General features: G+C 42.2%; 1 protein-coding gene across 9 annotated transcripts; it reads right to left on the bottom strand.

Annotated features, from left to right (window-relative positions):
* Nucleotides 1–1,504: 1,504 nt before the first annotated feature.
* PER3 (period circadian regulator 3) lies at nucleotides 1,505–24,210 on the bottom strand. 9 transcript variants are annotated; one of them, XM_056332173.1, is made up of 21 exons: nucleotides 23,939–24,209; nucleotides 22,761–22,912; nucleotides 22,067–22,182; nucleotides 21,002–21,203; nucleotides 19,924–19,972; nucleotides 18,027–18,169; nucleotides 17,537–17,615; nucleotides 16,701–16,807; nucleotides 16,308–16,464; nucleotides 15,250–15,355; nucleotides 14,723–14,848; nucleotides 13,843–13,969; nucleotides 12,641–12,785; nucleotides 11,879–12,006; nucleotides 11,222–11,407; nucleotides 10,397–10,645; nucleotides 9,148–9,869; nucleotides 7,878–8,055; nucleotides 7,120–7,297; nucleotides 6,354–6,504; nucleotides 1,505–5,377 (listed from the first exon to the last, which is right to left on the bottom strand). In XM_056332173.1, exons 1-21 carry the CDS (start codon nucleotides 24,076–24,078, stop codon nucleotides 5,297–5,299), a joined length of 3,522 nt encoding a protein of 1,173 aa, XP_056188148.1. In that variant the 5' UTR covers nucleotides 24,079–24,209; the 3' UTR covers nucleotides 1,505–5,296. The 9 variants fall into 9 exon arrangements, 5 of the variants coding, with proteins under 5 accessions (XP_056188148.1, XP_056188149.1, XP_056188147.1 ...); XM_056332174.1 differs by having other exon boundaries at nucleotides 9,148–9,866; nucleotides 10,397–10,648; XM_056332172.1 differs by having other exon boundaries at nucleotides 7,120–7,294; nucleotides 10,397–10,648.
* Between the last annotated feature and the right edge of the window lie 93 nt (nucleotides 24,211–24,303).

Genomic DNA, 24,303 nt, shown 5'->3' on the forward strand with positions numbered 1-24,303 from the left:
GACAGAACGGCAAACTGCTTCTCCCTGGTCCTGCTGCAGCCTCCAGCTCTGGCCAGCTCTCAGCTCCAAGCTTTTTCTCTCTTCCGCAGGCCAGAGACAAGGAGCTGCCGCAGAAAAATGCAGAGGCCACAGGAGCTGCTCCAGCGGCCAGGCTGCCCACCTGCCCGGGCTGAGCTCGGGAGCCACAGGGAGGAGCTGGGGAAGCCACAGGAGTCCCGGTGCGAGTCGCAGCAAACGGAGCATCCTGTGGCACCCGGCAGGCAGACACCCGCCCCAGCCGCACAGGAGCGGCAGGTAACGTGTTCACTGAAACTTAATGCAACTGTGGAGCAAACCTACTACAGAAAACCCACAGCCCCGTTACTTTTAGCATTGGGGTAAGTATCTCGGGTCCGACAGTTATCTCTCGTCATCCACCAGCCATACAGCACACCTCACTCAGCTCACCTCTGACATCCACACAGAGGTGAAAGCTACAGGGTTTAACTGCGAGCAAGAACTTCAGTGGGCAGGAGCGTGACTGCCACTGACAAACCGGGGACACAGAACTTCAGTGGGCAGGAGCGTGACTGCCACTGACAAACCAGGGACACAGCTGGACCGACACTGCCTAGGTCTGAATAAAGACACAGCACCACCTTGAACTTTTTATTTCACAAGCCTGTCCGCTTGTCATCATTTTTGGACCAAAAATACCTACTAGACAATTTGGCTCACATTTGTAAGTATGTTTAGAGTTGCCAAAACACCCTTTTAAAAATTAGTAAGCCATCAGCAAAACTATAGCCGTTACTTTGAGACACCTGTATTTCCAGGAACCGCACCGCTTACCTTGCCAGAAGCACCTTCAGTTACATATACTTATCTAGGATTACTTCTTTCTTTCCCAATTTTAGTAAGATGCTACCATCTTTTGTTCTGTACCTTGTACTCCCTGCAGTGACTTTGCCTTTCTCCTACAGGCTTTTTAAGCACTGCTGACCACACTTCCCTCTAAAGTCCCTTAAAACAGAAAAAGGTGAGAGCAAATTGTTTCTCTGCAATTAGTTAAGAACTTCATCGCTCTGAGACATGCCTGCAAATTAAACCAATTTTCTTGTTTCTTTGTACCTCCTCTAGAACACCAGTTCTAGCACAGTGGGGCTAAAGCACTCCCAGAGCGTTTATTATTTACCTTTTCTAACAAAATCAGCAGACAGAAGATTTCAATCCTGCATGCCAACCCCCAACCGCTTACACACCCAAACATAATCCTATACATTCAGAAGGTACTTGCCCTTCCTCGTGAGATGCAATTAGAAAGGAAATAACATGTCTTGAAGTGGGCAAGGTAGAGCGAGATAAAAAAACCACCACGAAACTCCACACAGAAGAGGATGAATGGCCACTACCCGACCATTTTCACTGTACCCACAACCTCAACACTTACGTACAATCAGGAAAGCATAACAAATATTTTCTTACAAGTCTATTTGGTAGAAATTACCAACAACAAAAGTAAGCACACACTTGAAACAGTTCTTTGCCTCATATTTTTCAGTTTTATTTATAAAAGAGAAGCTCCTGTAAAGTGTACAGTTAAAATCACAACTGTAAATTCAACCACAGCCGAATATTATTTCAACAAAATATTCCTATCAACTGACATAAAAATTCATTCCATTGTGATTTAAAACTTGATTCAGCTGGAAGATAAACTTAGCAATACACTACTCATTCAGCAAATACTTATTGTGCTGTAAAAACACACTAGGGTCCCTCCTGTTCATAGCAAAACATAATTCTGTATTTATGTATACAGCAACAAAAATTGCCAGCGAAATCCAAGGGTTTCCAAACTGCTGACACCCCCACAGGGGGTAGTAACTGCATCATTACTGTACTTGTGTGTATTCCCTTTGATCACCAAAAAAGCGACCTTCCAAGCAGCTCTAAACTGTCTGCCACATTTTAATTATGCCAGGCAAAATAAAGTCACCAAAACAAAATCACAGGTGCAAATCTGGCTGCAGGATTTTACTCCACTGGCCTTTCGGATCAGAACTGGAGCTCACTTCAACTACTTTAGCAAACTACAGAGACTGAAAAAAATAATATAAGCTGAAGTAAAAACTACTAGTTCCTGAAAACTTAAGGAAACTAGGTCCTTCCCAAAAGGAAGGCTTGATAAGGCATTTGATTGCAAGATGTTGTGGTTCTAGTGGGGTAAAGAGTAGCTTGGGGAACTTTTTTTTTTTTTTTGGTAAACCTGGTTTTGCAGCAAAGACTGTTTGCGTTTTTGGGCAAATAATTTAGTTACACAGGGCACTAATTCACCTCCTACATTTTTCTCCCATACCATAATTTTTTCTGTAACCCAGGACTAGGGTAGCCCCAGACAAGGAACCTTGCACCTAAGATTTAGCCAGGATTACAAAGTTTGAATTTCAACTCCTAGGCACATGCACCGTCATTATTTATGGTCAGAGGGTATGGTGCTCACAGCACTACAAACTGTCTAGGGTTTCTGTTCTGTATGATCCTACTGGGCACAAATTCATACGGACAAGTTTCTACGTACAGGTCAGAATCTCAACTGCTTGTGGCAAAGGCAGCACAGGACACAGCGAGTGAAGGTGCCCAAATGACACTCCCAGGTCTGGTATGAAGTGGGGGTATGCATCTGTGCAAGTCCTTTGTGTCTCTGCCTCTTTTTACACAACTAGGACATGACAGTCATCTTTTTGATGTGTCTCCAGAGCTACGGATGAAAAGCATTATTCAATTGTTAGGTACGTATTACCATGCTCCTACTGCTTTATAACATGGATGACATACATGCCTGCTAAGACATCGCAAACCATTTTCCTATTCAGGAAATAAACAGTAGAAACAATGTGCAGCAAAAGAGCTGATTATCTAACCTTTCCTTCTGGCTTACACTTTTAAACTATGTTGAAGGAGACAGCTGTCCTTACCTGGAGTATTCAAATTAATCTATTTCACAAAGTCTCAAAATACATTACAGCAGTCATTTTAATTTAAGCATAGCTAACTAGAATGGATTCTAGTGCATGAGTAATTTGACAGCTAATTAGATAAGAAGCTTCCCAGTTAAGAAAAGAACCTATACACAAAGCATCTTATTACACGTTTTAGAGCAAATATTTTAGGTAGTGTGGTTATAAAGCAGAATACTGTATTTGGAAAGCGCTGGAGAAAGACTAGGAAAGGTGTACGGTACTGCCCACGTTTTCCTACTTGAGTACATAATTTGCTATACGTAAATACCTACGGAATTCTCTCATTTCATGAGGTGTTTAAAGTTCAAACACAAAAAGTACTGAGGATGTGTGGACCTCTTACAAACGCAAGAAAAAACAAGTTCAAGCTAAAACACCTGAAGGACAAAGAAATGCAGCTTAAGAATAAATAGAAAGCAATTGGTACAAACAGAGCAGGTAAGCGTACTGTAAAAAAAAAAAAAAGAAGTTCTTTTAAAAAACCCGCCTGAGTAAAAACAGCCTTCAAAACTAAAAAATTCTGTAAAAATAAACTTTCCTTGAAATAAGCTTTAATGACAAAGATTATTACTGAATTGGTTTTAAAAAGTGACAAAACCCTTTAGATAAATACAGTTTTCCTTCCAATGATCTGCAGATGACAGTATTTTACACTTGCTCAACAACTCGAGGCTTACTAGTAACTGGAAAAGTGAAAATTCTCTACACAGCAGAAAAGGAAGAGTTACATGGAACAAAAGGGTGAACAACTTGTTACATTCCAAACCCCTTTGTTGAGAAGGCTAAGGTGATTAACACCACCACCAGGAAAATTTGATTACATTTAGCTTCTGATAAACAAAGGGGAAATCAGACCAAATTTGCCAGTTTTTAGTGAAGCATGTCCTGTTTGAAGAGCACTTTGAGACATTCAGCTTTAAGGTAGAAGTATTAATGTGAAAAAAAGTCCTTTTACAAACTGACAGAGAAAGTGGTTACCACTTCCTGAGCAACAAACTTGCACTAAGCACAAACTCATTTTTCATCCATGGATTTCAACAGCCAGAGACTCCATGACAAAGAAAGAGGTTCAGACGTGTACAGGAAGTCAATAGTGGTAAGAAATAACGAATACGTGGTTTGATGTTCAAGTTCAGCTCCACAACATGTGACTTTTCAAGAAAGCAGGAGAAATGAAGCTCAATCTCTTTTTTTTCTTTTTGTTTTTGGCATCACCGCAACAAAAACAAAATAGGGAAATGGCTTAAAATTTCCTATTTGCTATGTCTGGATTCAACTCATATAACTACTCTAACACAACAACAAATTTCAGATACATATCTGCCTTCCAAAGTGCTAGCAACAGAAAAGATTGCAGGTGTAGCTCCTTGAACTGAGAACTAGGCTTTAGTGCCTTGATAGAGCAGGTTTTCCATGGGTCTTTCATTAAAAAGCTGATCCTGTATAAGGAAACAACACCCAAATTGTTACTTCTGGTTTGGTGGTTTTTTTTTTTTTCTTGATTGCTATTTATAATTTGATCTCTAGTAGGTTTGCAAACCAGTTACCCTGAACTAATTTTAAACACCTCTCTTGAGAGACACAGCTTTAAAAGCAAAAGCTATAAAACAACTTGGTTCCAAAACACTCATCATGAAAAGCATAGGGAATAGCTTTGGTTCTTTTCACTGCAGTTTATTTTGTTGATGGGCACAAGCTGGCGAAAGGCATTTTGATGCAGAATAACTTGCCCAGTTTTCAACTGCTCATTAAAAAGCCTATTGGATTCTCGAACCAGCTACAGTGATTTTAGAGCCTCTGAGTATTAGGATCTTCAGTTTAGACCTTTAAACACCAAACAAACAAAAATGAACAGCACCCTGCTGGCAGCTTGGTTTCAATACATCTGCCTTACTCGGAGAGTAACCGCTCTGAACTGGTAGGTTCATCGCTGTAGGTTCTTAACCACTGCATCTTTTCAGACTCTCACTTGCAGAGTCCAAACAAACAAAACCTAACCCCAAAACACCTCTGTATTTTGCTCGTCACTGAGCAATCAAAAGTCAGAAACATAACCCATTCTGCACCAAGTCTGTGAGGTCAGGAAGGGAAACAGCCCCCGAGTGAAGGACTGTCTTCAAAGTCATGCCAGGAGCAGAGGGGTAATGGAGGAAGATTCAGTTTCACATGGGAAGAGATAGCCAGATAGATTCACCGCCAGCATGTAGCGAAGCCAGAGGAAAAGAGAACGGGAATTACACCAAGCAGTTTTACTGACACAAGTGCCAATGTCTTCAGTGTTGCAGGAGTGAAGGTCATTTTCCCTTGTTTTCCATACCGTCATCAGCCATTGCAGCCTCACAACTTGCTTCCCTGACGTCACATGTAACACAGCCCTTTAAAAAGGAACAAGAATGTAGTAATTTAAACTCTCCTTTTTATGAGTGTATTTCAAGAAGTCAAATCCTGATAGCATGATATGTTCTGGTATTGTTCTAGAGCCAAGGACATGGATTTCTCAGTTTTTCTGCTCCAAGAATAAACAACACAGCTCAGACACCCCACCCCGCCTAGCACACAGAGCATGCAGTCCTATAACAGACATTAGATTTTTCTGCTGTGTGAGTACATGAATGCAGCCCGCTCTGCCTTGACATTTTCTACACAACTCATCACTGGAGCTTTAGAGCTTTAACTGCAGGACTAGTTCTGCCTTGGTCTTTTCTTCTCCATAGCACCTGCGAGCAGTTTAAACTGATTAGCATGTTCTCTAATGGGTAGTGATATAAATCAGGAGTTTATCAGAGTGCCCAAGAGTTATACCAGATAATCAGGTATAAGATATCAAAATCCTTAAAGAATGAATCTGCCTACAAAAAGGCAGCTATTTTTGTGTTTCTTACTATATGGCTGAAGCTCCTCTGTGATTATGAGCATTTTTCAGCTGACTGAACACATCTGCTCTAATCTTCACTAACGTCCCAGTGCTACACGCTATTCAATCATAGCGACAACCAAGCCTGTAAGAAAAAGAGCAAAAGACCTAAGCAGAATAGAAAAAACATCACTAGATACGGTCTCCGATGTGAGAGCACGATACTATTCCCATTCAGCCAAAAGTGTGACTGACAAAACTTTGCTACAGGTGGTTCCTACATGTAGTTTGCATATCTTGCAAAAAATCCAATGGAAGGACCCGCTTTCTGGCATTCCTCATCTAGCTAACGTACTCGAGCTCATTTCCTTCTTATATTTACAAGTAATAACAATCAGCAGCCCCAGCACTACGAGACCTGGCATCAGCCAGACCTGGCACTGCCTCTGACTAGCCAAGGCATGAATAAAGGGTCGATCCCTTTCACAGCTCCTTACTTGGGTGCTGATTTGCAGCGGGACAGTCTGGGTCCGGATCCACGTATGCACCTCAGCGAGCTCCTTCTTTTGCCCATCTGTAAACCACGGCTGCTGCTTTTGCATGACTGTCAGCTTCTCCAGATCCTCCTTTAAAACTTCCTCTTTGATTCTGCAGGTAACAGACACCTGTGAACACAGCTGTACTAAATGAAGCAAGGCAGGCACTGATTATGATTGTGTTGTAAGAGCCTCTTTGCCAGACTCTACGGACAGCATCAGCCATTGAAAAGGAACTACATTTTGTTATCCCTTTTTTGCTTTGTAAGGCTTCTTTTGACACTGGTCTGTCAGGGGTTTTTTCTTGGTTTTGTTGGGGTTTTTTTGGGTGTTTGGTGTGGGGTTTTTTGTTTTGTGAGCTTTGGGGCTTTTTTAGGGTTTTTTTCTTAATGTGGAATCTCATTATGAATTATGCATAAGCTAATTGCAAGCAACTCGCAAATAACACAAGTATTTTTACCCCTTTATGCATTCAAATTACAGGACAATAATCAATCCCCTTAACACTTCAGCAAAAAGTTTACATGTTACTGTATTTTAACTGATGAGGGAAACAGGGAAAAACCAAGACAAAAGGAAATAACCAGGGCTTCAAATGCACAAACAGTAAATTAATACACCTTCTTGGAGTTCCATTGGTATGTACGCTGTTCCCACTCTCATTTTAATTCTACAGTTCTATGCACAATTCCAAACTACATGTCAGAAATGGTTGATGTTTTCCAACCTGTTTGGCATTTGGTAAGTCATTAGAACTTGTTCAGATGTGTGATCCATCATCACGCAGGCTGACTCATGTTTGGATTTATGAGCTGTCCCTTTTTCTTCTGCTTCCCAATTCTTCTCTTTGGAAGCTTCAGAAGAATCGTTACTGGCAAAATACTTGCTGCTTTTCCCACTACCTGCTGAGAATTACCACGAAAAAAAATGAATGCAGATGCCTGAAAAATCCTAGTAATTCAGTACAAAAAGTAAAAGACCATCAGTGTAGTCTTGTGAGCTAGTTCTGTGATACGAACACAGGTACTCCCAGGTGATTGCTCTAGCAAGCAATTACTACCTATTGAGAATTCAGACATAAAGTGCATTCTATTAAGTTACTCAAGATCTCCAAAGCTCTATTCACTCTTCTCAAAGTTAATTGGCTCAACTTCTCTACTTGTATTTCAAGAGGCCCTGGCCTAGGCAGATCTAGCTTTATCCAAATGAGACGTAAGCCAGTATCTAACGCAGAGTAAAGTAATAATGAGCAAAACAGATGAGTGACTGACAGGTTAAAGGAATAGCTTCTTAGATTCCCACTTCCAGCTACAGTGACCAAAACAAACTTGGCTTCAAACACTGTACACTGGTGAAAGGCAAGGTCTACAGGTCCTCTTACTGGGATTTCCTATTCCCATTATGGTATTTTGTTAAGAATTACCAACACATTGGCAAGTAACCCAGCACCAAAGCACCCAACATCCAAATGTTCAACTCCCCTACCTGTGCCACAACCAGAAGTCTCGTTGGAGCTAGAGCCTACAGAACCAGATAAAGCTAATCCACTGCCTGATGCTGCTGAACCTGCACCTGAGTGGGAGTCCTCGTACAGCGAGCGCTCAGTAAATTCACTAGAGGTGCAATGGCTAGCGCTGTTACCACTACCTTCCGGATCATTGTCCTGGAGACAAAAAATCAAAACACATGCATCCACGAAGTTATATTTAAGTTTGAAACAGGAAGTTCATGCATTTATTGCATTTGTCACATGTCGACTAAGTTCTTGTATCAAAGCAATAGGTTTGGAGTTTCTAGCTCTGAAAATGAATGGTGGCCTAGAACTCAGAATTAATGGGAGAAATCAACAAACATCTGGACTCTAGGTTACTGCTGCAGATCCTTCCCCACTGGGTCAAGACATTGTACTGCTGTATTAAGTTAATATTTTTGGCTGACAAGAGAGCAGGAGTCAGTTACCTTCACGTCCAGTTAAGAGGGCATGAAGCAGCCACACACATCAAGCAAGGTGCGCTACAGGGAAAATGAGAGAGTCTTCCCCTGGTTTGCTACGCGAAGCTGACCGCTTCAGAGGCTGCGGGTACACCAACTCCCCTTTCAGGACCCTACCCTGCAGTTTCAGCTGATCCAGCCTTTCCAGCCCAATCTGGATTCAGGAGCCAACATTTTTTTCCTTGCCTGCAGAGCTCAGATTCCTGCCTCTGCGTTTACCGCGGAAGTTGGAGAGGCCTTTTCTATGCCCGTGTATGGAAACCGACCCACACGGATCCCTGTTCTTCGTTCATTAGCTGCATCCCTGGGAGACAGAGGGAGTAATTAGAAGCGGACCTTCCCTTTGTTTTGGTTCTCCACAGAGACTGTGGGACTGACTGAACAAGGGTGCGAATTGCGCAGCGCTAACCGATTTCCACATGCATAAAAGCCCCAAACCCAATATTCCGGCTGACAATTTAATCGAAAAGGCTGCTGCTAAAACACCGAGCAAAAGTGGCTTGTGGCAGCCTGGACCAGAATATCCCACATTTCTGTCATTTGCCAGGTGCCAACCCTGTACTGTTACAAGTTCCCACAGGCACAAGTATAACCAGCTTTCTCTGCCTCCTGTGCTATTTCTGTCCTGCAGTCTACACAGCACTGGAAAAAGCAGCTAACAAAATCTGGTGACCCTGAAACACAGATCACGTAACTGGTTTTGGTGACTGAACACCATGAAAGTCGGAGTTTCTCCTCTATGTTAAAAATTTGCGTTACTTACACATTTAGCTTCTGCATGTGCTTTACCATCGGTACTGATGGAAAGCTCCATAGGTTTTGGCAGCTCTTCTTGAAGCAAATTCAGCTGAAGCGGGGAGCTGCTCCGTGAGCTACTCAGCAGTAGGGCCGGGTTGTGCTGGCCCTCTTGCTGGTCCTCCATGGACATAGCAGAAGAGGTTGGAAAGGGCTGATCCACAGAGCGCAGGACTGCTGGTGCCAGAGGTGGTGGGGCTGGACACAGCACGGTGCATGGGTATGAAGCTGGGGGATAAACGTACTGAGGGCTAGGAAGAAAGACATACTGAGGCATCTGAGCACACGTGGGGAAACTCTGAAAAAATACAGCCGTAAACATGCCTACGTTTGGGGGACAAAGTGCTGGTGCTTCACAGTATAGTTGCGGTGACGATGTGGACTCAGGTTTTAACGAGCGGAGGCCAAGGTCCTCTTCTACGGGAGAGGCTGGAAAACCACATAGGGGATCTGAATAGACTTGAAATCCCGTAGGAGGAATGACATTCATACTGGAGGAGCTCAGATAGGACACTTCTGAGGGAGAGAATGACTGTTTCTGAACTGTTCTCTTCCCACATGGAAGACTATTTCTATTTTTATTAGAAAAGTGGCAATCTGAGGACTGTCTATGAGGTTTCTGGCGCTTGAATTTTCCGTGTTTGCCTTTTTTACAGCTGGCTGGGTTCATCTGCTTTGAAGGGGAATCTCCTAAGGAGAAAGAGAAGAAGACACGTTCACTGAAATGACTGACTGGGGGGTGGGGAGTGGGGGGGGAGCGGGAAAGAAAAAAAACCCCAACCATCCAGGTATCTGAGTGTGCCTTATTCGGACAGCTGAATTTTCTCTGGGTAATTCTTCCATACACTACAGTGATGGATTTGCTGACATATCTACAATGTTCTCCTTCATGTCATCAATTTTTGTATCAATCATTTTGGCCTATCCCAATCAGATCTTTTCCATTCCTTCAAGGGGAGGCAATAAGCTACTCGGGATTTGCAGGATTTATTGCAATAATTATCTGCTTTGTAAAAAGTCTAAGATAGTAACATCCAATGTGGAGCAGATCTCTGTGGACAATGCTGTTGTCAGGCCTTGTCAGTTCAAAGGAAGTATTCTGTTTGCAGCCCTAGCAAGACGCTCGCTAAATCATACGAAGGAGAACCAGACTCCACTGCTAGGGTGCTCTTTGTAAGTCATCTGCAAAGTCTTTATTTCTCAAAGCTAGTGCCTACCTCGGCCACAGGAACGTCTGTTGTTACTTTTGCTCCCCTGTTGAAGGTAAGTCCTAAACGGAGACAGCAAGATCCTCTGTCGGAACTTGTCCACATAATTCTGCTCCTCCTTTTGGGTGTGGGCTGACAGCGTTTCTTTTGTTAACCCAACTGGCTTTAACTCCTCAGGCACCCCAGTGAGACTCTGAGCGTTCACAGGAGGCAGCTCAATGTGTTCACTTCCAACAGTAGTATCCTCCACTGTGGTCACTTCTTTGAAGAGGGAAGAAAAGAAATCACTCTTTGTTTCCTGTGTAACCCTCTGGGTGTTGACACCAGAAGGCCAGAGCAATCTCGTCTGAGCTACAGGCTGCAGAGGTGGGGACAGAAAACACCTTTACATTCAAACACAGTTACACTAACATCAACTGACCAGATTTCTTTGCGTGATCTGGAAAACTTCAAATTCACAAAGTTACAGACGCACTTCTTTCTTCATATTTTCTTAGTACAATACCAGTTAAATACTAATTTTTACACTTCTTTCTGCATTAAAATTAAGTAACACTGGCCCATTAGCCATTTTCATTTTAATCCTCAATGGCCAAAAGTATATTGTTGTGTCTGAGAGGGACTCTGTCAAAACCAGGTTTTATTACAATACTGTAAACATTTCCAGGCTCAAGTTTTCTCCACAGTGTCCCTAGAAGAACCTTAATTATACTTCAGAGTTCACATGCATGAGAACAAATCTCAAATGCACAAAACTTTCTCACGGTGTACTTCAGTCTGGAAACACTGTGTTAACTTAAAAATCAGCGAGTCTTTTGCAAGCGCGTACAGTACCTGATTCAGGGTGTGGGACATGCACTATAGTGCTGCTGTAACTGCACTGGCTGGTGACAGACACCACACTGGGAGCCTTGTTGGACAGGGTCAGGTCTGCCAGTGGAGACCCCACTGTGCCTGCAGCTGTCTGGTCCTTCAGCGTCTCTTCCTGATCAGCAGGTATCGGAGTTTGAGAATTAGCTGCTGAAAGCATAGCAGTGTCTATTGGTAACTGACAAAGCTTCTACGTGGAATTTCATTCCAAGCACTATGCTCCCAATTTATCAAGTCTGACTGGTTCAGAAACGATCATTAACCATGCAGACGATTAAATAAGACAGTCTAATATACAACTAAACGTAACATTCACATGCCAGTGCAATGTCAGCACATACTAAAAATGGCATAAAATATGCGAGCAACGGGAGGTTCATTTAGCAACAACAAACAATTCTTTCAATGCATTTTAAGTTCAAAGACTTAATATTGTAGCTCATGCTTCACTGTGAGATCTAGACAAGGTAAGCGGATATTTACCACATAACCACAATATCTGTGCTGTTAGCATGACAGCAATTTAAAAAAGTAGACTTAAACTCTGAAATGTGCAACAGTGGCAGGTAAAAAATAGATCAGTTGCGGTTCTATTATGCTTGTCAGTAGACTGTGTGTTACCTTCCAACGCCTCCACTTCCTGCTGACTTTGCTGGACTTGCTTGTCATCTTCTGAAGATGACGATGATGTATTTGCAGAAGATTTACATTTCCTTTTCAATGCTGGAATACTGCAGCTCTCTAGATATCTGAAATAAAAGCATATCACAGGAAGCTCTCCCTACTTCGTGGGTTTTCTCCATTTGGAGAGACAAACATTTGAACAATCCAATCTGGAGATCCAGGGGTTCTTAACTAGTATTTTAAATTCACTGGAGGAAGCTCTGAACACGTATCTGATTTCCAAAGAGTATTTTAAATAAAATCTATCAACTATGCTTCAAAAAAAAAAAAAGAAAAAAGAAAAAAAGAAAAAAAATACAATGTTATCCACTGGGTTAAAAAATACTGACATACTATAAATTGTATCAAATTTCTGGTTTACATGGATGTTCTCAAAGCATATATTGAGAAGACATCAACATATTATGCCCATCAAAATTCTCTTAAACTCCTATTGCACCAATGGTGAAACCAGCAGCACCCAAACATCAACAGCAGCAAACAGAATCTTAGGCCCTAAATTCTTCATTACTGCGTAAGGCAGATTGACTGAACACGGGGATGGATTGCCTAGAGAGGCACTAAAATTTACAAACAACCCCAAATTTATCTCACAACTCAAACCTCAGACAGTTTAGACCAATGCAAATTGCTTGGGTATTTACCTTCCACCGATTAATCTTAAACTTCTACTACTAAAACCACTTCATAGTTTATTACCTGATGATACTATCAACACAATTGATCTGCTGATAGGAAGGAACACGCGGAGTCTTCTTTGAATCATCATAAAATGCATCGCCTGTTTCTTCTGTGCTATCACTTCTCAACGTCTGAAGAAAACAGGAAGCAGTGTGCCTTTTCCCTGGAGAAGAAGAAATCCTCTGACTCCTCTCAAAGGCATCTAAACACCACCCCCACCGAGACACACACACACGTATCCATACTGGGATACATATATATATTATACAGGGATATATAGCCTATGACAGCTCTGCTCTCACTACAAAGTTCTGCATTTTCATCTCGATTCACATGTTTCAAGGCAGGGCATGGAGAATGGGAAAGAATGCGTCAAAAGACAGAAACCCCACACAGCACCTTAGACATCCAACTCAGAACAACTAGTAAACACAAGAAAAACAGCATACAAAAAATTTATTGTATTTAAATTGTAAACAAAGCTGCACCTAGTATTACTTTTATCTCAATTTATACATCAGAGAATCCAGTCCATTAACAGTGATTTACAGCTTTTTATAGCACAGATACACTGGTCTGAGTGGTATCAACATTCCCAGAGCAGTCCTCTTACCAGCAAGGCGAGGACTTACTAACTTTCATAGAGAGTATCACAGGGCAAGATGTTTTAATACAGACTTCTGTGACACTGAGCAAGCATCCACGTTTCTCCATATATTTGTGCTAGGTACTAACTGCAAATAATGTGTATTAGCATAACGTTAAGCACTCAATAACTAAACCACTGCTTCAGTGGGAAGTGGGGCAGTGTTTTCAAACTGATGGATTGTTTCTGAGAGTCTACATGAAGTAACTAAGGGAACCTTCCATAGTGGACTTCTACTTGCTACAAGCAAGTCTGCATTTTCACTAGAAAAAGTTAAAATTAAAAAAAAAAGTCTATTAACCTAGAAGAGACAGATACATTCCTCCAGATCTCAGGCACAGTTAAACTGTCATTGCAACTGCTGAGGGTTTTTTTCAGGGTGGCTTTTGGGTTTTTTGTTTGTTTGGGTTTTGATTTTCTTTTTAAAACCCAAGCAAACAAAAACATTTCCCACATTTAAGCCATGCTAAAATGCTATCTTAAGTTCTTCAGCATAACACCAGCTAGCTAAACTCACAGCTATAGAACTACAGGAGTTTGTGTTACCTTAATGATCATAATTACATGAACTTACCTCCTAGCATTTCTGAGCTCACAGCCTGTTCATTTCCATTCTGTGGCTTGCTCCTTGATGCAATATACAGCTGCTGTCCCAGATTCTTTATTCGGTTGACATCCACACAAACTTGTTGCAATGTCATCTTGAGATACGTGAAAATGTGAAGTCAGAATAAAATGAATGAAAAGAGGCCACAGGAGACCATTAAGATGGGCCTGCATTCTTGTATTCTCCAGACTGAAAGGGAGTAGACTGTCAGCCTAAGCCTGATATCTATTGGTATTCGTAAATTTAATGAATCTACTTATCAAGGTTAATTTAATTAAATTAACTACGATAAAGCTCAAACAGCCTCAGCGCTGGCATGTTTTAATACTGATGCAAGCCTTGAGAGTGGGAATAAACCGAAGACTTACCCAAGAGCCTCACAAGGAAATTGGGTAATTGCAATGCTTGTTTTAGGACAGCACTGTGTTCACTCTCTTCTACAGCAGCCTACACTGTACCTCTAGTGCCCTTTTTAAAAGAAAACAAAATCCCAAGCAAACAGAACCCCTCCATATGCACCAATCCTCTTTCTGATTGCATGGTTCTTCCACTTTTTTCTCCCAGTCCACTGGTTTTTTGAGCAGGCTGGCCTTAAGCAAGCCTTCAATTTACTTTCGTGAACTACCGTAGTAGTTATCCGCTCATTTTAGTCAGCAAAATTAAGTGCAAAACACAAAAGCCAGCATTCTGTAACTGACCAATTTAAATATGTTTAGCGTGAACATAGCTGTATCTTCTCCCATCAGTAAAATTCATGATGAATAATATGTATGTACACAGTAAAAATTTTCATTTTTAAAACTGTATTTTTACTACTCTGCAGGCAGTGACACATTTATACACCTACTGGTTCTTGTATTTCATCTGCACAATTCCCATTGGAGTCACTTGAAGATGCGATGCTGATATAGTGCTCATAAGAACCATTGCTTCCAAGGCTTCCGTAACCACTGGAAACATTGCTGTGAACTGGCTGTATGAGGGGGGGGGGGGGAAAGTAATTAAAAAAATTATCCTCTTGGAAAACAAAATATTTGCAACACAGGACTTCAAGTAAACAAAGAATATTAAGCAAAAAGTCAGTATCGCTCTGCGCTCTACCACTTGCTTGGGAAAAATTCTCTACCATGCTTAAAGCTGTTTCAGGATGCAGATACAAAGATTTGGCAAATATGTCAAACAAAATATTTTTTTCAGGTGGGCTACCCAGAGCAACATTTTTAATGGCGTTGCACAAGCCTGTCTCCATTTAGAACTTCCCTTTCAGACTTTTTAAAAGATCATCCCCAAAGCTTTCTGCTAAACAGACCCAAGTTTCTTTAGCCCCTCCTTAGAAGGCCAGCCAGGGTTTCCACATTCTTTCATCTTCTTTACCTGCAGAAGCAGCTTGTAAATTTGTCCTTGCAATTCTCTTATCTCTTTCTCAACACTGCTCATTTCTTTACTTCTTGCAGCAAAGACATCTTCATTCAGAGGGCTTCTGGAGAGAGCCAACAAAATTTCACTATTAATTTTAATTTGATGAAGAAAAGGTAGCTATAAACAAAATTAGAAAAGATTATTACAATTTTTTTATTATCTTTATTTTATTCTGACTGCTTTGCTGAATCGACACAAAGGGCTGTCATCTGTTCCATGGCAGCTCTGCTGGGGTAGCGCTCCACGTGAAGCCCCAGGGAAGTGGGTACACCAGCACAGAGACACAAGTTAGTGCTGACAAACATCTACCCCTTCATCCAGAGTCTGAATTCACACCCCATAAAAACCCACATAAAAGATTACTTTGAAAAGACAAAAGGCCATCCCCAAAAGCCATTTTCTAGAAAAGAAACCAGGAAAGAGGAAGGCAGTCATATTTCCAAGTCTCTGATTTGAGAACTGAGGAGAAACATCTGAACAATTACCTTGGACATTCAATACTAATTGCATTTTTAAAAGAGGTTTCCTTGGTAAATATTTAGATTCTGTATCAAGTGAACATTTCAGAAGAAAACAAGCCAGAAGGTGATCTTGATTACATGTCTGTCTATTAGTGGGCTATATTTTTTTGGTGAGCTAATTATGAATGAATGCCAATTAATTATTTGTTAAAGTGATCTACGTTTTACTTTGCTTTTTAGCTTTTACTTGGCTTGTCTGAAACTGACATTTTGTTTTAGACATGTCTATTGTCACAGTATTTGAACATCAACCATGTACAAAAACATACTAAAAAAAGTTGGCTTTGCCTTTTGCCTCAAAGTAACTAACTTATTTTTATACTTAATAAACAAGACTAACACTGTTCTGAAGGAAGGGGCTGCAAGACAGATGCTAGGTAGTTATCACAGACTGCAGGAGCGACATGTCTCTAGTTCAGTACTAATACAGTTTTGTTTTGCAGAATATTCAATGAAAAGCACTTTAATAAATCAATTCTACAACTGACTTACGTCCGGACTTTGTGTCGGCCAATGATGAACGCTACTTTCCTGCTCCAAGGATTCACAAAACTGGACCAGCTGGTATCCAGTATGACATAATCACCATTTTGAGTACAAAATCTAATCGGTAAATGTTCAAAAGGGGGTTGGCCAGCAAATTTCAGGACTGAAAAAAAACCAAACAATCAAGAAACAAGGTTCAGTTTACATGATGACACAATAGTGCAAGCACTAACAACTGGGGTCCTTTAAAATGTTGGGTCTGAATTTGTTTCAGTCTGAAACTGGTTGCTTTAATTCATTAATTTCTGTCTAGACTGCAGATCTTCCATGTGTTAAGCAATATGATAACAATAGAATGTTAAAACCAGTAGAAATTCCTCTTACAACAACTGTACTTACTCTTCCGGTGAACAGCAATCATCAAAGGACGATCTTCTGGATGCAAATACATCAGTATGGATGTTCCAATTAAATCTTGAGGTAAGTAACCCAACAAAGGCACTGCTCTGAAACCCAAAAACATTACCACTGATTATAATATAGTTTTGAGTATTTATATCCTTAACCCTCTGCTTGTCAGCAAAGTCCCCATGCACGATCTACAGGGGCATGAACTAAGGCTACAGAACATTTTCCAGCACATGTAATGATCCTCCAGTGCCATGCAGACACGTAAATACCAATGACAAACATTTCTGTGCCCAGACATCTAACAGATTTTCACATTTTCAGGCAGTTTTGTACCTGTCTACAGGTAAAGAAAAAGAAAAAAAAGAAAAAGGGATCTTGAAGAAGCAGGTCACAGGCAGAACATCAGAAATCTGACATGGATGCTGCAAAGCACATTGTAAAAACACTCTTGTGGCTTTGCAGGAAATAGCTTTAATCTGGCCAAATTTATTTGACCCAGCTCAGTACAGCTGTATCTCTACACTCCGTGATCCTCAGAGCTTTGCATTATGTGGATTTTCCACTGCCTGTGTTATCACATTGCCCTGGATAACGAAAACTGACAGCAGTTCTGTTTAATTCACATTTGAAGTCAACAAAGGAGATTACATCTGTGGAGTTCTAGATGTTCCATGAGACGACTAACCCCAAACTACTTTGTTGTTTAATTAACTACTGCCAGCTGCAGAGTTCACCTACTTTACTTGGGTCTCCAGCTGCATCACCGAAGGATTTTTTGCTACCTCTCCATACACACCTCACAGGTCATATGATTCAAATCTCACCTGTCATCTATATCAAGAAAAACACATCCAGGGGTGTGAGTGGTGGTGAAGATTCTTTTATCCATAGGAATTCGAGGAGCTAATAGAAAAAGAAATATTTACTGAAACAAAATAAGCACCAAGACAGAAAACCTAACCGTTAACTTTTGCTCATGATAAAGAGGTTTTTGTCTCCTGAACTTTGTAATTGCTCACTGCTTTCTGACCAGTAACCCAAAGAAACGTTACAAATTTTAAGTGCTGGCAAAGAAGGCACAGATGCTCTGGATTCACACACACACACACACACACACACACGCACGCATGCGCACGCACACACAGACACAGACACACACAGACACACACACACAGACACACACACACAAAAAAAAAAAAGTGGAAGTTACACGGGTGAGACTAACCAAGCACTGTTCTAAACCAAGGAAGCAGACTTTCATATACTGCATTTTCCTACCAGCTTGGTTTTTTTCACTGGAGCCTCCCTACTTGCCTTCATATCCAGAGTGAATTTTCTCAGCCAAAGCTAAGCAACAGGATTCTGCATCCACGTGGACAGAAGTACACACGTGGACCAAGTACGGGGTGATCCGGAATGGGTAACAACGCATTTCTTGTTCTCGGTCTTTACCACCCCTGAGGAAAAGTAAAAGGGATTAATGCTCTGGTTTCAAGACTCAGATACTTTATGCCAGGGCTGAGAACTCTGCACAAAGAAGTTATGCTGAGCACACAGACCCAGACAATCAGAATCTCCCAAGGTCCTATGCACACTCCCCACGCGTAGGGATCCTACGCGATCCAAGGCCAACGCATTCAGCAATGCTGATCTCACTCCCCTTCAAACAAGTAGGTGTTCTGCCTCCAATACTTGCATCCAGAGGCTGTTCTAGAAATGCCAGTACTCTAACGGTTAAAGAAGACCTTCTAATTCTCAGTCCAATTGTATTCACAAGAACCACTCATTTGGTCTTGGGCTCTGCTTCAAGTGACACAGTCCTTTCTGTCTCTTGTTTATTCTGTACCATTTTTAGGAAACATCACCCACGCACCCCCCAAAATAAAACCTGTCTCTCTCAAGTTTTGTTTTGCTCAACTATGTAAGTAAAAGTCCTCCAGCCTCGGTTCACAAATAGTTGTTGTTCTTGGACTGTCCTCCTCCCGTGAGAATTTGTCTTCCTAGAACATGTGTGAGCAGGAGCAGCACACAACATTCTAGCAACGATCCTAACCACGGCTTCGCGACAACTGTGTTAGTGACTGCCTGGTCCTATTGCAAGTGCTTTCTCACCTGTTATAACTGTAGCATCTTACCTGGCTCTGACTGAAAGGATTGAGATGAATTTTTGGACATGATGCCTTACACTAGAAGTTACTTTCTTACTCCACACTAAGTTTTGTAAAATGTTTCTAGGGAGAAGTTACTGTCATGAAAACTACTACTGAGAGCTCCCCCTTTTGGAAAAAAGATACAAATAGAAACTGGGTACAGCAGCAGTTTAACCCACAAAAAAACACTTTCATACTTCAGCCTAGCGTGTGCTTGTGAAAAAAAATAATTTTACTCGTGAAGCCCACATAACCAAAAGCACCCGTTATACAAAGGAAGGAGAGATGTGGTATGAAAATCTGAAGAAAAACGATTGCAAAATGTTTATGTATGCTACCAAGAGTTTCCCCAACTTAAAACTGGTTGGTCCTGCTATAATTATTCCAAGCGCCCTTACATGATTCAAGAAACAAAGGTGACTTTAATGCTCGGGTTTTTGAAAGGCAGATGAATGACTCGGCGATCGACTGAAAGATGGAACAAGTATTAGGTCCGCTCAGAAGCAGACAGCTCTTACCAAAATCAAGAGACCACCCAGGTCTGTAACAGAGCTGCACTGAAGATTACAGGCCAATGTCAATTTTTTAAGATTTCTTTTAGCACTGAGATTAGCCAGAAACTGTATCCATAGTGACAGCACGTAGTATCTCATGATTCAGGTCTCACACTCAGGTGACTGAGTATCTGTTATCACCTCTGTCACAAGCTCTCGAGCAAACTTAGGCAAAACACCCTTTGCCTCCACCCCCAAAGTGTAAAAGAGGGAACAGCAATTCTTCACAAGATCATTCTTCTCCTGCACAACAGCACTGAAGGAAACCAGCACATCCAAAAGAAACATGTACAGTTTTCCTTCTATGCCCATAAAAGTTTAAGCATCTATATGGGAAAGACATTCAAAATGTCCTGCTGGATGCCAATATTAAAGACAATAAGTCAGTTTTGTAATAGAGTTCCATGAGCTCCTGCTGGTCACTTGTAACAACAGAACACTATTTCTGCTCCATACTGTACCCTTTGCCCAGCCTTCACCAATATAAAACCATAACAATGTACTTGCCTGATCCTGCAGAAAAAGGATTTCACCTGGGCATACTCATACAGAGAAGCTAACAAGAAGAACACATTGAAAGTATCAGTTATTATCTATAAAAAGCTCACACCTAACAGAACTATTTTAAATTCTGCAGTCTCCAGACTTTCTGAGCAAGACCAAAGTCCCACAACCTGCTCTTTATCAGCTACCGAATGAGCTGTTCAACAGTCTGCTCCCACCTCAAATGCTATCTCAGCTCTCCAGCCCACTCACTCTTGGAGAAATGGCTGACCTGGAACTAAATTCAGAGGAAACACATATCATCTAAAAAACTCCTTTCCCCAGTGCACCACTATGGAAAGGAAGGGCAAAAAATTCCTGGTTTTGAGAGCCATGTACCAAAACAGAAAGAGTTATGGGGAGAGGAAAATTCAGTAACAGTTCACAGCAATAAAAACCCAATTCCATAGGGGTGCCACTACTCTGCTGGGTAAGCACATGACTGGCTTCCCAGTTGTGGAATCCCTGGCACATTAGCAGCCTCGGATGTCTCATGTCCTTTGGCAGCAAGAATTTTGGACTTCCCATTTCTGATGCCAGAACAGCCCCACAGCTACATGGGCAAACAACATGGCCTTGGCATGCAAGCTACAGTTGAATTGCTCACAAATAACACAGGACTCAAAAGACACCATTTAGGCATGTCCAGCACTAAATAGCAAGTCAGCTTAAAACTTGGGTTCAGTGAGCTGTGTTCACAGCAAGCAGACCATAAAGACAAAGCACTGAAGCAATCGTAAGACATGGATTAAACAACTCTAAGCTCACAATTAGAGACCTTTAGTTTCTTTTCAAATCAGCGGTATTTGGAATGAGTAAGATGGTACACAAAACAATGAAGTATTACTTACTCCAAGAGTTAAGCCTCTAGGAAGCTAGCCAGGACTAAGTGCATAGCTACTCGAGTTTTCTAAGTGGAAAGGGAACAAGTGTTGCCGATGTATGTTGCTGGCATAAGCATTTGCAACTAACAACTATTCTATCCTCATTCTGCAAAGACAGAAAGACACATAAAGCATTTAAGAGCGTTGCCAAGTCCCACCTGTTTGACTATCCATGTTCCAAAGCGGCAGGTGGGACTGATCAGTGTGTGTGTAGAACACACTCACATCCCGAGGGACAAGCAGCTCTACAAACCGGGAGGAGTCCAACACTTTCTTCTTACAGTTTAGAATGGATGCTGCCTGCTCAGAAATGTGCACTATGCGTCCAGAAAGCAAGGAAAACACAGCCACAAACGTGTCCTGGAAAACAGACAGTGTTAAAGGCAACCCTCCCCCAACACATAGTAGCAATATTGTAAGGATAAAAAACCAACCCCACCCTAAACCAACCAATCAAACTAAAACCCACCACAACCCAAGACAGAGGTTCAAAAACATGTTCTTAGCATCCAATTAAAGTTGTATGTGAGCTACTACAATCTCCAATGCTACAGTAGCTTACTCCTGATTTACAAATCCTAAGAAGACTGCAATATCAGAACTGAAACAGATTACAGCGATGCTTGCCATTGTCCAGAATGACTGGTTATCCCTCCGCACACTTCTTTGCAAATCTCACACAATTCCATGTACAAAAGTGTTTGGAGAACTTCTCAAGTATAAAGCATTTGCAATGTATCTGATACAGCATCTAACAGCACTGAATTGCAAGAAACACTCTTTTCTTTGAAGCACAGCCAGAAAGCACGACACATACCGCAAATCAAGAGAAAAAAAGTTAAATCCAGGAGTACAAATAGAAACAAAGTCCTTCACAGCTATGGACTTGACCGACTTTGAAAACTTTCTGTTGTCTGTCTCAAGGGATTACTATGCTGTAAATGAATTCTCACACACGATTCTCAAAGAGATATGTATTGCTTCTGGGGTTGGGGTGGGAAAGAAAACCTGGTATTTTTTCACTTACTGCTGTTGGGTACCCTGAGTCAGCACAGAAAAGTAGTAGTCTTGATCTACCTTTAAAACCACAAAAGCCTGTTGGGCTAAAACTTAAAAGGCTTTTCAATTTTACACATTCTATTTCCTCAAAACGATGTTAAGGAGACTAAATAGAGAGTGAAATAGCATGTGATGAACTCCTTGAGTGTCCCTGAATTCCTTACAGTGTTTTTTGGAGTGTGTTCAGATGCAACTGCCACCAACTCTTCTATGCTGTATGTCATCCCATCTGTCTGAAACACTCTTCGGTCATTCAGAGCCTGGAAAAAGTCATTGTTTGCTAATTGAAAAAAAAAGAAAAACAAGAAAAGCAAAACAAACACAAGGAAGTCAGTAAGGAGACTATTTTTGAAGTATTTCTTACAGCCCTTGTACTTTTGTCATCTTTTTGGTGAAGTCCAAAGTGAGATGAGGAACGTCTGTGTAGTGACAAAGGAAAAGGGAATACCAATTATACTATCGGAGCAACCTATTTATGTTAGAGAAAACAAGCACGAGGAAGTAGAAAGGACAGAACATGATGGCAAAAGAACAATTTTAGCTACTTAGTTCTGTTGGAAAACAGAGACTATCCAATAATTTTTCAAAGTATGACAGGAAGGCTGTTTTTTCAATATACACAGAGAGTTAAGAGTAAGCACCTATTAGCTGTAGGATTCTGAAGAAAAGAGAAGCAGCAGGTGGGCATTTCAATAGAAAAGATAACAGGATTATTTAAAAAAGAAAAACAACCCACAGCGCTTCAGAAAGTCAATTGTTTGCAGGTTAACTGGAATACTTTAATTTATTTTGATGTTATTTGTTGCCAGACCGAGCTGCTGTATAGCTTCTATGCTTCCAGATTTTTTCTACACGTACCTTGGACCTGTTGGACGCACTGCAAGGCATAGTTGAGAGCACTGATGGTACTGGGCTTGCTGGAACTCCTTTTCTCTTCAGGCAAACACCTTTTAATTTCTTGGATCATCATCATCAGATCTCTGTGAGACTGGCTCCAATTCAGCTGCTCACTGTTAAACACAGGTTGAACTTTACCAGAGACTTGTGGTACAGGAGCTTTTTTTTTCTGTCAACTACTTACGATTATTCACTAAATTAACATTTTCTGGGCTCAGCTGTAGAGTAGCAGAATATCCAGAAATGTCCTAATGCTCATTCACTACGTTTCCTGATGTATCTTTCTCACTTATTTCCTACTTAACCTTATGTCCTGTACTTTCCCCCTTTCCAACTCCGACATGTCACTGGATGGCAAAGTCACATCACAACCAATCTGCTCGCTAAGGTGCTGAGCAACTAAAAGCGAGCTGACATTTACTCTGGATTTTCTATATCTCAGCAGTATTAAAATCATGAACAGATGCTGATTGTTTCTGTGTGTAAGTCTTTCTAGCCTTGAGGTCTGCATTGAGGGAAATGTGAGGTCCTCAAAATACACCTGATGCCAGGATCTCATTCCTCATGTGACTCCGGAGTCTTCTCAACAGAAACCTCAGCCTCAGCAGCTGCAAGGTTACTGTCAGCTGCAAAATCTCCCTCTTCTTACTTTTGCTTATTTCACTGACTGAAAAACAAGCAGTCAAAATCCTCAAAATGCAGATTGATTCTAATCCTACAGATCGGATACGAACACCATGATTTTAAATAACTTTTGGCGGTTTGGCATTTTTATTTGCAGCACACTTACTAAATAAATCACTAAGGAAGTTCAAGTGCAGCCTGTTAACTTTACATGCCAGTTCAACGTTGCATAAATTGTAGCTCCTGAACGGCTGGGATTTTCTTAATAATAACAGCACCTCACAATTTCTGAACTTTCAGGAAAACTACAAAGTCATTTCTGCTTTGCTACTGCTAGAGCCAGCCTTCAGCCGCGGCCGCCAGCGCGGGCGCGGCAGGGCCAGGAAGAGCCGGGCCGGGGGCAGGAGGCCGGAGCCGGGGCAGCCCCGCAGCACCGAACCGCCCCCGAGCGCAGCCCCCGCCTCCCCAGGCTCCGCGCAGCGACCGGGGCCGCGGCTGGACGCGCCGCCAGTTACCTGCGAGCTCCGCACCGCCTCGCCCAGCTCCCCGCCGAGCCGCCGCCCGGCGCCGCGGGCGATTCCCCGCCGGAGCTGGCCCCCGCGGCCGCCCGCCGCTCCCCCAGCCCCGCTGCCCCGCGCTGCCCGGCCGCGTCCATCGCCGCCCCGCGGAGCGTGGCGAGCCCGGGGCACGGGCCCCACCGGCGGCGGCGCTGACACCGCCTCGGGGGAGGAGCGGCCCCCGCCGCCGAGCCCACCGCCCTCTCGGGGTCCCCCCCCCGCCCCGGGCCGCCAGCGCGGATGGCAGCGGCCGGGCCACCGCCTGCTCCCGCCTCCTGCCCCCCCCCCCCCCCCCCCCCCCCCCCGGTTACGTAACGGCGGCC

The sequence above is a fragment of the Falco biarmicus genome, chromosome 3 (assembly GCF_023638135.1).
Source record: "Falco biarmicus isolate bFalBia1 chromosome 3, bFalBia1.pri, whole genome shotgun sequence".
Taxonomy (NCBI): Eukaryota; Metazoa; Chordata; class Aves; order Falconiformes; family Falconidae; genus Falco; species Falco biarmicus.

What these genes read in the sequence shown, in the direction of transcription:
- PER3 (XM_056332171.1), bottom strand. Translation starts at nt 24,078, where the DNA reads ATGGACGCGGCCGGGCAGCGCGGGGCAGCGGGGCTGGGGGAGCGGCGG. An exon ending in CAGATGAAATACAAGAACCA is followed by an intron (nt 13,970 to 14,722) that starts GTAGGTGTATAA and finishes ACGTATCTCAAG; the next exon opens with ATGACATTGCAACAAGTTTG. An exon ending in CACATGCAGAAGCTAAATGT is followed by an intron (nt 8,056 to 9,147) that starts GTAAGTAACGCA and finishes TTTTGTCTCCAG; the next exon opens with GACAATGATCCGGAAGGTAG.